At 42.9% G+C, this 16,231-nt stretch overlaps 1 protein-coding gene across 1 annotated transcript; it reads left to right on the forward strand.

Moving 5' to 3' along the window:
- The first annotated feature begins 2,880 nt into the window (after positions 1-2,880).
- On the forward strand, positions 2,881-13,031 carry LOC123968642 (perilipin-2-like). The gene is made up of 6 exons (XM_046045507.1): positions 2,881-2,964; positions 3,261-3,459; positions 3,669-3,751; positions 4,765-5,002; positions 6,533-6,714; positions 12,738-13,031. The coding sequence occupies exons 1-6, from the start codon at positions 2,881-2,883 to the stop codon at positions 13,029-13,031; spliced, it is 1,080 nt and encodes a 359-aa protein (XP_045901463.1).
- The last annotated feature ends 3,200 nt before the right edge of the window (positions 13,032-16,231 follow it).

Raw genomic sequence — 16,231 nt, forward strand, 5'->3', positions numbered from 1 at the left:
TGTCTCACTGTTTGTGTTTTAACGTGTAACCTGTCTCTCCTAAAACGTGACTCATTGATGCTGATGTTCAGCTGTCAGTTGTTTTGTCTGCAGCAGTGAGACTGGGAGGAGATTTCCCATCAGCCCTCTGGGCGTGCAGTTTATCGTTGTGTAAATAAACAAAATCTAATTTAGTATTTGTACATTTTGATTTTGGAGGTTGGTAACGTGCCCCGATCTTCGTCAGAGGCTCCTTAAAAATGACCCTGAGTTATTGATGGTTTTTGATCACAGAGAACACTGGAGCCCAACATGTGGTTGGGACCCCCACGGGGGTCGCAACATAAACCTGAAGGGTCACATCTGTTTTAAACAGTGTCTGTTGATTAAATGTTTCTCTGATCTGCTTTTTTCTGGTTAACGGCTGCGTGACGTGTGTCAAACTTCCTGCTAGACTTCATAATAATGTCTAAACACATGACTTGTTAGCAGTTCCATCAGTAGGCAGCACTTAGTTTCAGTGATCAGAGGCGAAAGTTTATGTCTTCATTGATTGAACATTTTTAGCCGCTGTTAAAACCTGATCTGTATCCAGGTAATAAACGATCGACTTTGCCGTATTTATCAAGCTTCTCAAAGTGCCATCTTAGTCTTTCCTGCTGAGAATTCATGACATTTACTCCGACTTTTAAACTTAAGAATAAAAGCAAGTTATTAAATTTCTTAAAGCTAAGAAACACTCTGTTACGCCCCACCCTTTGGTGGCAACATGGGGCGAAGAACACCCCAACACTGACCCAAACTTAACACAAACACCTTCAAAACAACCAAATCAGGGGAATTTATTAACATAACAAGACAATAAATTGAGAACACCAAAAGGCAGCAAGACCAGCAGCGCCGAATCAAGAAGCCTCTTTTCTGACGCTTGCACAGGAGCTTTTAAAGACCGCCTTCCAAGCCCACGTGGACCTCGTTCAGCAATCAGCTGAAGTACTTCAGAGGCAGAACTAGGGCAGAAAACATGGAGAAAGCGCAGAGAAACACATACAGTCGTAACACATTTTCACTCTCCCTGTTATTTAAGAAGCTCCAGAGGTCTCTCAAGTGGTCAGGAGCTGCCAGCAGGGGGATGTGATGGCAAATCTTTCAGGAGACGAAGAATGTTAATTAAGTTAATTAGTTAATTAGACGGGGTCGGACAGCACAGGCATAATCTTTGTCAGCGAGTTGGTGAGGGACGTCATCTCTACGGCTCGTTACAACCATCAATGAGCCGAATAGTCATGGAAACAATTACAGCTCCACACACTGTCACGCCTTTCATCAAGTCCTCTGAGGAATTTCACCATACAATGTGAATTTATCTGAGAATATTCTTAAAGGAACTCTCTTCAGTGATTGGTCCTTGTCTACATCGTCATCCAAAATCCTGTTTGCGGCACAGCAAAGAGTCGTGAATCAGCTCTCAGACTGACACTTAAGATTTAGTCCTGAACGTCGCTCAAATTAGGACCGAGATGCTCGATAAGTAACTTTTAAGCTTTGAGCCAAGAATTTTTTTACTCTTAAGTCAGTTCCTAGCAGCGTTCTTATGAGCAAATCTGAGAAGCTTGATAAATACGGGTCACTGATCACTGCTCTCTGCAGCAAAACCTGCACGTGATTAATTTGAGGTGGCGGCAGATCTGCCCCAGACTCCCTTTAAAAAATGAATGAGGTGTTGATTTAGGGGAAACTTTGTAAACTCTGTGAAACACCGTCTAAATTCGGCAAATGGAACACATGATGATATTCTTTCTTCGCATAAAAAATGATTGTGTCAGCTGCTCTGTGTTGACATACGCTAAAGTGTTAAAGAGCACCCCCATGTTTGTAGTTTACATTGAAATAATACATTCAGTACTTCCTTTCCTTCCACTGCTGCAGAAGAATTTGAAGTTGTTAACTCTGCTGACCTGAACTTTGTCTTCTTTGGTTATTCTGCAGCAGCGGAAGGAAATTAATCACATTTCTATAGTAAACACCTTGTAAACAGCCTGTTAATCCACCTCAGGAGTTTTATGTGTACTATATTATATATTATATATAAAATCTTAATGAAGGCAGACAGAGCAGCTGGTCATCAGTTGATCCTACAGTGAAATAATGAACAAAACTTTATAATTTATTTGTGTCTGTTTTGGTGACGTTTTCACTTGACTTGAACTACTTAGATTTACAGAAGAACTACAAACATGGGGGTGTTCTCTGGACAGGTGGTGTATAGGAACAGCTGCTCTCAGTCATTTCTTACTGTTTATCGTTCACTTCACAGCCGTATCGCTTTCATTTTTCACACAGTTCTGTTGAATCCTGCTTCTTTTGGTGCTTTCATGGCCCAGAACAGACCTGTAATCAGACATGAGAGGCGCGTCTCTTCAGGTTTCTCTCTGGCTTTGAGTTATGTCGTGTGTGGATGCAGCTTACTGTAGGCTGCTACCTCAGATCCAGACTCCGGGTGTGCTCAGAACCCAAACATGCATTAACGTGTGTTTCTCCTGATAACTTACCCAGGATCCAGATCACATCTTAACAGCGGGTGTGAACGCTTTCTCAGGGCCGAACACACACTGAAGTTTTAAAGTGGAGTGAGCGGAATATATTTTCCTTTAGGACGTTCTTACGTTCGGTCCAAACCCTCAGACACTCATTCAGACTTACAAATCAGCTCAGGTCTTCACAGTTTGTTCTGAATCAGACTGAATGAGTGTTTTGTGTCGGCGGTCGGAGCCGCTCTGTATTCCACGGCTGGGTTAGAAAATGGCGGCGCCGCCCCTCCACGCAGGGAGAAGCTGATTTCCACGCTGGTCGGAGCTCAACAGTGGTCATCTTTGTGGAGGCTGAGCAGCTGACTGCCTCATGTGGAGAGAGTCTCTGACCTCGTCTCTGTTCCTCGTCCTCAGATTCGCAGAAGGAGAAACGTCTGAACGGCAAAGTCATGAGGTGAGTTTCACAACGGCTGCCTCTCTCACTTCCTGCATCATCCTCTCAGGTTCGTTCTTACACTATGTGGCCAAAAGTATGTGGACAGCCCAGCTCCCAATGAAACCACATACCTGTGAGGTGATTTTAAAGGCTGACGTGGAGCTGAGAGCCACAGACAGGAAGTCAGACACTGTTGAGAGACGGGTCGCTGTTTGAGTCTGAACATTTGTTGACATGTAGAAGAACATCTGAAACCTGAGACCTCAGAGGAGAAACGCCGATGATGTCACAGTTTTCCGTGTCCCTGTTTTCAGACCAGCGCCGTGCTGAGAGCGTCCCAGCTGCCTCTGGTTCGCTCGGCGTTACAGTCGGTGACGTCAGCGTACTCAGAGGTCAAAGGTCGTTTCCCTCTGCTGGGTCTGATGGGAGAAGTGGCCGAGGTCGGCGTTAGCAGAGTCTTCCACGTCGCCATAAGCAGAGCAACCCCACTCCTCCAGAGCCTGGAGCCGCAGAGTAATACTACTACTAATACTACTACCGCTGTTACTACTAGTGATACTGCTGCAGAAATATTTTACTATATGAGCAGGATATTAGGGGTTTTAATAATATTAGTCACTTTCTTGTGGTTTAGGTGAAGTAATGATAACGGATGATTCCGCTTAACTTATATTTTTATTTGTATTTATCGCTCTCTACCCCCCCACCCCCACCCTCACCAGTTGATATTGCCAACAGTTTTGCTCTGGTTGGTCTCGACCGTCTGGAGAGAAACTTCCCCGTCTTGAATCAATCAACAGGCCAGGTTTGATCTGCTCCATACATCAACTATCATTTTATCTCCAACATTATCTCTTATTTTATTTCTAATTTTATCTCTAATGTCATCTACAACTATCTCTATTATCTCTAACATTATCTCTTATATTATCTCTAATTTGATCTCTAATGTCATCTACAACTATCTCTATTATATCCAACATTATCTCTTATATTATCTCTAATTTGATCTCTAATGTCATCTACAAGTATCTCTATTATATCCAACATTATCTCTGATATTATCTATAATTTGATCTCTAATATTATCTAATAATAATAATACATTTAATTTGTAATGCACTTTATATTTACGCAAATTCCAAAGTGCTACATGATAAAACAGGTGCTAAAAATAAAAACACAAGGAGAGCATGAAAATGAAAAATAAAATAAACAAAAACAATAAGGAAAAGGGCAAGAGTTCAATCAAAACCTCTCCTAAAAATCTCTACACCTATCTCTGTTATCTCCAACATTATCTCTTATATTCTCTCTAATTGCATCTCTAATTAAATCTTTAATATTATCTACAACATGATCTCTGATATTAGTCATATTATCTGTCATATTATCTCTAATTGTATCTCTAATGAAATATCATCAGTCTCATCATCTCTAATATATTTCTGATTGTACATTTCTGACATTATCCATCATATTATCTCCCACATTATCTCTAAAATTATCTCTATTTAAAAAAAAAAATGTCTAAGATATCTAATATATCTTTTTTATTTCTGATAGTTGGTCTTATTATACTGAAATGATCTATTCTAATTTCTCTAACATTATCTCTAATATTGTTTCTTGTTTTATCTCTAATACATTTGAAATTATTTGACATGATTTAACATATCATCTTATATTATCTCTAATATTAGAGATTGGAGCTGGAACCATTAGCTGATGAATCAATTTTTGAGCATTTCAGTCAGTTAATCTTAAAAAAATTGATTGACTGTCCCTGTTGACCAGGTGTTGTCCCCTCGTCCTCAGGTGGCGGGTCACCTGAAGGACGCCCTCTTCCTGACGCTGGACGACGTGCAGCTGTTGGTGGTGGACGGTTTGGACAGCGCTCTGAATCTGCTGGAGCGTCTGTCTGATGTCGGTCTGTTGGCCGTCAAGCTGCTGCAGGATGTTCAGGTGGCCCAGGCTGTGACGACAGGACTGGATGACGTGCTGAGTCGTCTGGAGGACGCCACCGTCTACTACCTGCCCCTCCCACCCACGATGCGTGAGTACAGTACGGGCATTCTGGGTAACTGTGGTCAGGTACAGGTACTAAAAAGCATCATGTGACTGAACTGTAGTTTTTATCACATTTATTTGCAAACTGTGTTTTCAGCAGAAAAGGTGAACACAGCATCGACATGTCGCCACCAAATGTTGAACTTGTTTCTAAAAAAATTTAACTCAAACAAAAGCTGCTTTAGATCATTTCATTGATCCTTACTGCCTGTTGCTGTATGTTCTGAAGTGAACCAGCAGGGGGCGGTGTTCACAGGCTGATGCTCAAGGAGGCAGAACAAAAAAGCATTTACCTCAAAAATATGTTGTTTTATGTATTCTGTTGTTTTACTTTACGGTCTATCAGGGTAGAAAACTGATGCTTTCATTGTTCTGACCACAGCGAGGCTTTCAGGAGTCTGTAAATCTAGATTATTAAGAAAGTATGAGCAGAAACACAGAGTACAGAGAGGTGGAGGAAGGAAGGACACAAGCTTTTGAGTCAGTGGATGCTGTAAACATCAGATAATCTGATAAACGTAGAGGGCATTTTATTGTGAAAATGGTTACCTCTCTAATATTATCTCTAATATATCTCATATTATCTTCTTCTCCAACATTATCACTAATATTATCTCTAATTGATGTAATGTATTATCTATTGTATCATCTTAAATATTATCACTAATATTATCTCTAATATATCTTTGATTTAAGTTATAATATCTCTAAATGTATCTCTCATTATTTCTAATATATCTCATATTATCTACATTATTTCAAATTTTATCTCTAGCTCATATTATCTCTACACTATCTCTAATATTATCTATTATGTTTTCTCCAACATTATCACTAATATTATCTCAATATATGTCATGTTATCTCTCTCTAAATATTATCTCTGATATTATCTCTGATTGATGTTATCTATTATCTATATCATCTCATTGATATCAGCAGGGGTGGGGCACCAGGAGACTCTGACTCTTTTTATCATTCAGAGAGGTCTCCTGTCTGGTGTTCACTGGAGGTTAGAAGTTAAAGTGGATAGATGATGTCGACATGACATAAAAATCAACATCATGGCGTCTTCACACAATTTTCCTGTATATGATTTAAGATATTCTAATGTTATAAATCAGTTCAGGATCTCTAAAGTGATTGGATCGCTCATATCCTGCTCCTAACGCCTGGAGGTGAGAAGGTCTCATATCGTGACCCCATTAAACCCCCTCATGATTTCGGCCTATGTAAATACCAATAAACACCTCAACATCTGACACCTGGTGATTTATTATCAGTGCTGAAATGTGTTTGCATGTCCCCTGCTTTGGTTTGGGAACTGCAAAGTGATAAAAAGGTGAGGGATCTGAGCTGGGGAGGTGGTGCAGAAGTTAAATGTCTTAAACAGACATGTTGAAGTGACTCGTTCACCTCTCTGCTCATCACCATGTTACAGATCGGTGCAAACATTCACCAGGACGCTTCACACTCAGTGAGAAAAGTGTGTTTTGTCCCTGCTGTCGTCCGTCAGGTCGGGAGTGGGAGATGATGGTGCAGGAGTACGAGGATGAAGATGAGGACGATGAGCCCAGTCTCTGGACCAGGGTCCGCAGCCTCCTGCTGAGACTCAGCCTGCTGCTTTATCACCGCATGATGAAGGTCAGGGAGCAGCTGCAGAAAGCCGCCAGGACGCTGGGAGACGCTGCGTACGCGGTGAGACGAAACTCAGATCACTCATTTCAGTTAGAGACAAATCCCTGATGTTTAAAAGCAGCAGAGGGCGGTAAAGAGACGCAGCAGAGGTACTTTATATAGGACAAAAGTACTGGGACACCTACACATGACTTTTATGACGTCACGTTCTGGATCTATAGGCGTGAATATGTAATTGGTTCCCTGTTTTATCCCATTCATCCAGAAGAAAAAATTGTGAGGGCAGACTCTGATGATGGACGAGAGTGTCCAGCTCACGATCTCTTCTACTTCCTCCCAAAGGGGTTGAAGAGGGTTAAACTGGGATAACCATTTCTTTACGGAGCGGCTTAATGCACGAGACACTTCCTAACAGAAACAGTTAAAGGCTGAATACAAACTGTTGGAAGAACTATTGTCTAAAATGATCTGCTGGAGCGTTAAGACTTCCCCTAACAAAGACCACAACAGCCCCTCACAAAAGAATTAGCTCAGGAGTGTCCACATACTTTCGGCCATAAAGTGTATTTTTTGATAAAAACTCCTAAATAAACTTGCTCCTTTACTTTCAGTTAGAACCCAGAATGTTTTAAACTGTTTCTAAAACAAACTCAGTGTTTCGGAACATTTCTGTCATTTGAGTCGTGATAAAATCTGAAGACAAACAGATGTGAAGCAGCTGTTCCCAGAGGACAGTGTGGCTACGTGACCGGACTCACACGTCTCTGAGTCTGATCTGTCCTCAGCAGCAGCCAGCAGGCCTCTTAGCAAAGTTAACCTCAAAGTTAGGCTGTTTAATTGTGACGCGAGCTGATAATTTAATTCTAATTTATTGCAGCTAATTCTTTCATCCTTAGAGTAACGAGACTATGGTGGGGGGGTCCGGGGCCTGAGAGGGCAACAGCGTCTGCAAACGTCAACACTTTAAAATGCTTCCACACTGCCGACATGGCAACGTGATTGACCCTTTACTAAGCCACGCCCCGAATACATAGCTTTACAATCACAGCACAGGACCCTCACCAACTGAGGTCAGAAACATGTGGCTGCGCTCCATTGACTCTAATGCAAAAAGTTTTCTAGCTTTTTTTGGCTGTATTTTTCTAAGATCTGGTCAAACGCTGTTCCTGGGGCATCTTGCATCTTTCCAAAACCTAAAATAAATCCAGAAAAATTTTGGCTGTGGATCGTTCCTAATGTAATGTTAGTTAGCTAACGCTAGTTAACTTCCTACTGAATGTAACATAATAAAGTCCTGCTGTTCTGCTTTTTAGTGACTGTAATAATGAACAGAGGCCGACCAGCTGTACAGGAACAGTGTTGATCCTTAATATCGTTGTCTTCTGTATCAATCGTTGGTTCACTTGATCTGTGTGATCGGTAGGCTTTAGCTTCACGTCCGTTTGAGCCAGTCTAAGTCAGTTTGAGTCAGTCTGAATCAGTCTGAGTCAGTCTGAATCAATCTAAGTCAGTTTGAGTCAGTCTGAATCAGTCTGAGTCAGTCTGAATCAATCTGAATCAGTCTGAGTCAGTTTGAGCCAGTCTAAGTCAGTTTGAGTCAGTCTGAATCAATCTGAGTCAGTCTGAATCAATCTGAGTCAGTCTGAATCAGTCTAAGTCAGTTTGAGTCAGTCTGAATCAATCTGAATCAGTCTGAGTCAGTTTGAGCCAGTCTAAGTCAGTTTGAGTCAGTCTGAATCAATCTGAGTCAGTCTGAATCAATCTGAATCAATCTAAGTCAGTCTGAATCAGTCTGAATCAGTCTGAGTCAGTCTGAATCAGTCTGAATCAGTCTAAGTCAGTCTGAATCAGTCTGAATCAGTCTGAGTCAGTCTGAATCAGTCTGAATCAGTCTGAATCAGTCTGAGTCAGTCTGAATCAATCTGAGTCAGTTTGAGTCAGTCTGAATCAGTCTGAGTCAGTTTGAGTCAGTCTGAATCAGTCTGAGTCAGTCTGAGTCAGTCTGAATCAATCTGAGTCAGTTTGAGTCAGTCTGAATCAGTCTGAGTCAGTCTGAATCAATCTGAATCAGTCTGAGTCAGTCTGAGTCAGTCTGAGTCAGTCTGAGTCAGTCTGAGTCAGTCTGAGTCAGTCTGAGTCAGTCTGAGTCAGTCTGAGTCAGTCTGAATCAGTCTGAGTCAGTCTGAATCAATCTGAGTCAGTTTGAGTCAGTCTGAATCAGTCTGAGTCAGTCTGAGTCAGTCTGAATCAATCTGAGTCAGTTTGAGTCAGTCTGAATCAGTCTGAGTCAGTCTGAATCAATCTGAATCAGTCTAAGTCAGTTTGAGTCAGTCTGAATCAATCTGAGTCAGTCTGAATCAGTCTGAATCAGTCTGAGTCAGTCTGAATCAATCTGAGTCAGTTTGAGTCAGTCTGAATCAGTCTGAGTCAGTCTGAATCAATCTGAATCAGTCTAAGTCAGTTTGAGTCAGTCTGAATCAGTCTGAGTCAGTCTGAGTCAGTCTGAATCAGTCTGAGTCAGTCTGAATCAATCTGAATCAGTCTGAGTCAGTCTGAATCAATCTGAGTCAGTTTGAGTCAGTCTGAATCAGTCTGAGTCAGTCTGAATCAATCTGAGTCAGTTTGAGTCAGTCTGAATCAGTCTGAGTCAGTCTGAATCAGTTTGATATCTCTTTTTATCCTTTCATAAATCTGAAAATACTGTAACAGGCTTAAAAACAATATATTTCTGACCTGCTTTGGGGAATAAAATGTTCTCTAGTCAGGCTTTAAATGATATATGAACAAACCCGTCTGGAAAAACCTTCAGAATATAGTCAGGAATAAATCTGGAGAGTCTGGAGTCTGTCAGAGCTGCTGAAGAGGAGATTTCAGGCTCAGAGTTTGAGGAAAAACTAATGTGCATATTGTAAAATTCTAAACATTTAGTAAAACACTGCAGGTGAGCAGATCATCATCAAGCTTCTCAGGTTGATCACTCACATCAAAACACTTTTTTATTACAAGTTTTCTGAAATGTTCAGTTTAAATATGCAAATGAGGGAGAATCTAATGCGATCTTCTGGTGAATTTAGGAGAAATCTGCAGACACACAGAGACAAACTGCAGTTAAATAAACACCTAAATGTTTGTTTTGGTGTCTTCTGTTTTGACATTTTATGGAAGCAAATTATCCAAAAATGTCATGAGTGCACGAGGAAACGATGTCTGGCCCTAAACATCTGTGTCGTGGACACTCTGAGCCTCCTGGTCGGTGAATGTGGACGTGGCAGCAGACAGACTTCAGAGAAAATGAGCTCCATTACAGATAAACGGATCTGTTTCCTCTGCAGACGGCTGAACTCTGCCTACGTGCTGCATGAAGCGTCTGAAGTGATGGAGCGATAACAGTTCAGGCTCCTCGTGCTCGAACACGAACTCACCATGCTGCTGGACACTGGACGTGTCTCTTCATGTTGTAACATCATGTCACCAGAGGTGGACGAAGCATTCGGATCCTTCAGTAAAAGTACTAATACCTTGCTGTAAAAATACTCTGTTACAAGTAAAAGTACAGCGTTTAAAATGTTACTTAAAGTATTACATGTAAAATGTCCCCTGGTGTACTATTATACATCAGAATATATGTAACACATTTGAGGTGAAGATCTGCTGCTTTTCTTTTTTCATTATGATTATTTTAATATGTTTTGAATCATTTTGAGGGTTAAACTGACAGAACAAACAGTGTGAAGGAGTCACTCTGAGAAACTGGGACAACATTTCTCACTGTTTTCATTTCACAATCCATTAATGGAGAAAATAATCAGCTGATTGATCCAGAATGAAAAGAATCATCAGCTGCAGTCTGAAACAGATCAGTTCAACCTCAGCAACTACAGCAGGAACATTTCAAAGCAGGTCTTTTACTTGTAACAGAGCATTTTTACAGTTTATTATTAGTACTTTTACTGAAGTAAATGATCTGAATACTTCATCCACTGCTGGTAAAACTCTGACTTTGTAAAGGAACTGAAGCTGTCAGATAAATGTAGTGAAGCAAAAAGTAGAACATCTCCCTCAGAGACGGAGCAGAAGGAGAAAGTGTCACGGAAAGAAAATACTCAAGTAAAGTAAAGTATCTCTAATTTGTACTTAAGTACAGTACTTGAGTAAATATACTATACCACCACTGTGTGTTAATGCAATGTTCATGTTGTCTTCACTGTGAAACGTTTGCCGTGCTGATTCAGAGATATTTCTGTAGGTCGACTGAAAACAACAACCTGCTGTTCGTGGCTGTAACGAGCTGCTGCAGCTCTGTGGAGAGATTAAACTGTCTTACTTTATAAAACACAATCTCAGACTCAATTAGATGGAAACCAGCGAGATCTTGTCGATGGTCCGGACCGGATTCACAAAACGATTCTGTTGAAATGAGTCTTTGTTCTTTGGCTGTTTTTGGCTCCTGTAGAACCTAAAGTCACGATCACGTTCATAAAGTGCATTCTGTGACGATAATTAAGAACAGCTGGTCGCTGCCGTCTGCTGACTCAGTGTTTTAGGAGCCAATCAGCAGCCTCGTTAGGCCCGTCACTGTGCTGGGACAGATCCGCTATCCTCACGTGTTGTTCTGGCTGTTTGGAGGTCAGAGGTCACACCTGCTGTCTGACCCAAATACCTGCTGAGAGTCCGCAGAGTTTCCCGGGAGAAGCTTCAGTTTCTATTCTCTGAGAGAAACCGACCACAACAACGAGACCCTGAATCTAACAGCAGCTCTCACGCTGATCTCTGATCAGATATGTTTCACATGTTTCTCTCTCTGATTGATTCATGTTGTTCCTCCATGTTCATGAATCTTAAATTCTGTTGTGAGGCTTAAAATCTTCCTCTTTGACAAAAACTACTGATCAGATTCTCATGAAAAGTCCCGACCCTGTGTTCAGACGTTAAGTTCAGACTAAAGCCAGAGCTGATCTCAGGTCAACCACAGTGCTGTAGTCCTCTGACAGTTTGCAGTTCCAAGGACAAAAGTGAAATGTGCAGGTAACTAAGCTTTCTAGATTATATCTGCTAAAATAAATAAATAGGCTGAATCTCATGATCAGGCTGCAAGAAGCACACCGGGCAGATAATACCATTACATGTACGTGCAATTTAAAGCTGTGTGACAGACGGCAGACAGTGACTTTAATAGTGTCACATATTGCCTGATGTGCAGCTTAACTTTATAAGTGGTTTGGAAGGGAAATGAATAAATGTTATCTGAGGAGTGACAGAATCAGGTCGCCTTTCCCCGTCACTGTGAGGGGGAGTTTACGTACGAGACGCTAGATGCTCTCACACAATTTTATCTGTTCATTTTGGCCAAAACCTTTAAATCAGCTCCCAGTGATCAGTCTCCTGCAGCTGCTCACAGTCTGGAGCTTTGACAAACAGCACAGCGAGGAGTCATTTCACAAGTTAGAAAGTTTTTAGGCAGTGAGGACGGATTTCATACTCTGAGATCTTTGATAAGATAAGATACGGTCTGGACCTGCTCTACATGAAAAGTGCCCTGCGATGACTTCTGTTATGAATTGGCGCTGTAAAGATTAAATCAAGCTGAAGCGTCAGAGAGATTAAACCCCCCAGGGGAACACTAACTGTTTTCTGTGAATCTAACTGACAAAACCATCTTACTCACTTCAACGTCAGTCCTCCAAGTGGTCAGACTCATGGAAAGCTTTTCAGCTCTACTTCCGTGACACGGCAGAAAAGCCCACCTGCTGATTTAGACTGCGTGAAATGGTCAAAGCTACTTAGCAGACGTTGAGTCAGTGGTTCTGTTCACGAGAAGGAAACTGACATTTAAATGTGACTTTAATCGATGAAGGTGTTTCCTGTTGTTGTAAGTTCAGGTTAGTTCTTTGGGTTTTTTACTGAGTGTTCAGCGTTTTCTCATCACAACATTAAGCTGCTAAAAACTGGCAGTTTCCTGAGAATCACATGCAGGATCAGATTCTGCCAGGGACCTCAGGGACCTCAGGGACCTCAGGGACCTCAAGGGGCCTCGCTCTGGCCCTAGCTGTATGTGAGCTGCTGATGCTGTCTGTTCCCTGCAGGTGGGTCTGGGTCAGGTCCTGGAGCTGGTCGGTAAGCTGCTGCAGTACCTGCAGAGCCTCCTGATGGTGCTGGTGTACCAGGCAGAGAGTCTCAGGGAGCTGACCCTGGACAGGGTCAGAGGTCAAGCCGCCATGTTGGCTGAGCTGCAGCCCGTACGTCAGATCAGAGAGCTGCCGGTTCAGATCCAGAAGCTGCTCCGAGACCTGCAGGAACTGTCCAAGATACTGCTGCAGCTGCTGATCAACACCACACCGCTCTACAGCATGGTGAGACTCACAGGACGGGTCGCCTGAGACACAACTGAGACACATCTGAGACACCTGAGACACAACTGAGACACATCTGAGACACCTGAGACACACCTGAAACATCTGAGACACACCTGAGACATCTGAGACACAACTGAGACACATCTGAGACACCTGAGACACAACTGAAACATCTGAGACACCTGAGACACACCTGAAACATCTGAGACACCTGAGACACACCTGAGACATCTGAGACACACCTGAAACATCTGAGACACACCTGAGACATCTGAGACACACCTGAAACATCTGAGACACACCTGAGACATCTGAGACACACCTGAGACATCTGAGACACACCTGAGACACACCTGAGACATCTGAGACACACCTGAAACATCTGAGACACAACTGAGACACACCTGAGACATCTGAGACACACCTGAAACATCTGAGACACACCTGAGACATCTGAGACACATCTGAAACATCTGAGACACAACTGAGACATACCTGAGACATCTGAGACACAACTGAGACACCTAAAACATCTGAGACACACCTGAGACATCTGAGACACAACTGAGACACTGACACACCTGAAACATCTGAGACACACCTGAGAAATCTGAGACACACCTGAAACATCTGAGACACATCTGAGACACACCTGAGACACACCTGAGACATCTGAGACACACCTGAAACATCTGAGACACACCTGAGACACAACTGAGACATCTGAGACACATCTGAGACACCTGAGACACAACTGAAACATCTGAGACACAACTAAGACACAACTGAGACATCTGAGACACAACTGAGACACAACTGAGACACCTGAGACACACCTGAAACATCTGAGACACAACTGAGACACTGACACACCTGAAACATCTGAGACACACCTGAGACACACCTGAGACACATCTGGGACACCTGAAACATCTGACACACCTGAGACACAACTGAAACATCTGAGACACAACTGAGACATCTGAGACACACCTGAGAGACAACTGAGACACACTGAGACACACCTGAGATACAACTGAGACATCTGAGACACAACTGAGAGACACCTGAGACACAACTGAGACATCTGAGACACACCTGAAACATCTGTGACACACCTGAGACACATCGGAGACACCTGACACAGCTGACACACCTGAGACACAACTGAAACATCTGAGACACAACTGAGACATCTGAGACACACCTGAGAGACAACTGAGACACAACTGAGAGACACCTGAGACACAACTGAGACATCTGAGACACACCTGAAACATCTGTGACACACCTGAGACACATCTGGGACACCTGAAACATCTGACACACCTGAGACACAACTGAAACATCTGAGACACAACTGAGACATCTGAGACACAACTGAGAGACACCTGAGACACAACTGAGACATCTGAGACACACCTGAGAGACAACTGAGACACAACTGAGAAACAACTGAGACACCTGAGACACACCTGAGATACAACTGAGACATCTGAGACACAACTGAGAGACACCTGAGACACAACTGAGACATCTGAGACACACCTGAAACATCTGTGACACACCTGAGACACATCGGAGACACCTGACACAGCTGACACACCTGAGACACAACTGAAACATCTGAGACACAACTGAGACATCTGAGACACACCTGAGAGACAACTGAGACACAACTGAGAGACACCTGAGACACAACTGAGACATCTGAGACACACCTGAAACATCTGTGACACACCTGAGACACATCTGGGACACCTGAAACATCTGACACACCTGAGACACAACTGAAACATCTGAGACACAACTGAGACATCTGAGACACAACTGAGAGACACCTGAGACACAACTGAGACATCTGAGACACACCTGAGAGACAACTGAGACACAACTGAGAAACAACTGAGACACCTGAGACATCTGAGACACAACTGAGAGACACCTGAGACACAACTGAGACATCTGAGACACAACTGAGACACACCTGAGACATCTGAGACACACCTGAAACATCTGAGACACAACTGAGACACAACTAAGACATCTGAGACACAACTGAGACACATCTGAGACATCTGAGACACACCTGAAACATCTGAGACACAACTGAGACATCTGAGACACAACTGAGACACAACTGAGACACCTGAGACACACCTGAAACATCTGAGACACAACTGAGACACTGACACACCTGAAACATCTGAGACACACCTGAGACATCTGAGACACATCTGGGACACCTGAGACACAACTGAAACATCTGAGACACAACTGAGACATCTGAGACACACCTGAGAGACAACTGAGACACAACTGAGAAACAACTGAGACACCTGAGACACACCTGAAACATCTGAGACACACCTGAGATACAACTGAGACATCTGAGACACACCTGAGAGACACCTGAGACACAACTGAGACATCTGAGACACACCTGAAACATCTGTGACACACCTGAGACACATCGGAGACACCTGACACAGCTGAAACATCGGAGACACACCTGAGACACAACTGAGACACCTGACACACCTGAAACATCTGAGACACACCTGAGACACACCTGAAACATCTGAGTCACAACTGAGACATCTGAGACACACCTGAAACATCTGTGACACACCTGAGACACATCGGAGACACCTGACATAGCTGAAAAATCTGAGACACACCTGAAACATCTGAGACACACCTGAGACATCTGAGACACACCTGAAACATCTGAGACACACCTGAGACACAACTGAGACACCTGACACACCTGAAACAACTGAGACACGCCTGAGACATCTGAGACACACCTGAAACATCTGAGACACACCTGAGACACAACTGAGACATCTGAGACACACCTGAAACATCTGAGACACCAGAAACAACTGAGACACGCCTAAAATATCTGAGACACAACTGAGACACCATAGACACACCTGAAACATCTGAGACACCAGAAACAACTGAGACACGCCTAAAATATCTGAGACACAACTGAGACACCATAGACACACCTGAAATAACCGAGATTCTTGAGACACACCTGAAACATCTGAGACACAACTGAAACACCATAGACACACCTGAGACACAACTGAGACACAGCTGAGACACACCTGAAACATCTGAGACACAGCTGAGACACACCTGAAACATCTGAGACACACCTGAGACACGCCTAAAACATCTGAGACACAACTGAAACATCTGAGACACGCCTA

Source organism: Micropterus dolomieu, linkage group LG03 (assembly GCF_021292245.1).
Source record: "Micropterus dolomieu isolate WLL.071019.BEF.003 ecotype Adirondacks linkage group LG03, ASM2129224v1, whole genome shotgun sequence".
Classification (NCBI taxonomy): Eukaryota; Metazoa; Chordata; class Actinopteri; order Centrarchiformes; family Centrarchidae; genus Micropterus; species Micropterus dolomieu.

Excerpts from the sequence above, each read along its gene's own strand:
- LOC123968642 (XM_046045507.1), top strand. The coding sequence starts at position 2,881 with ATGTGGAGAGAGTCTCTGACCTCGTCTCTGTTCCTCGTCCTCAGATTC. Across the intron at positions 3,460-3,668 it reads CCAGAGCCTGGAGCCGCAGA|TTGATATTGCCAACAGTTTT; the intron begins GTAATACTACTA and ends CACCCTCACCAG. Across the intron at positions 6,715-12,737 it reads TGGGAGACGCTGCGTACGCG|GTGGGTCTGGGTCAGGTCCT; the intron begins GTGAGACGAAAC and ends TGTTCCCTGCAG.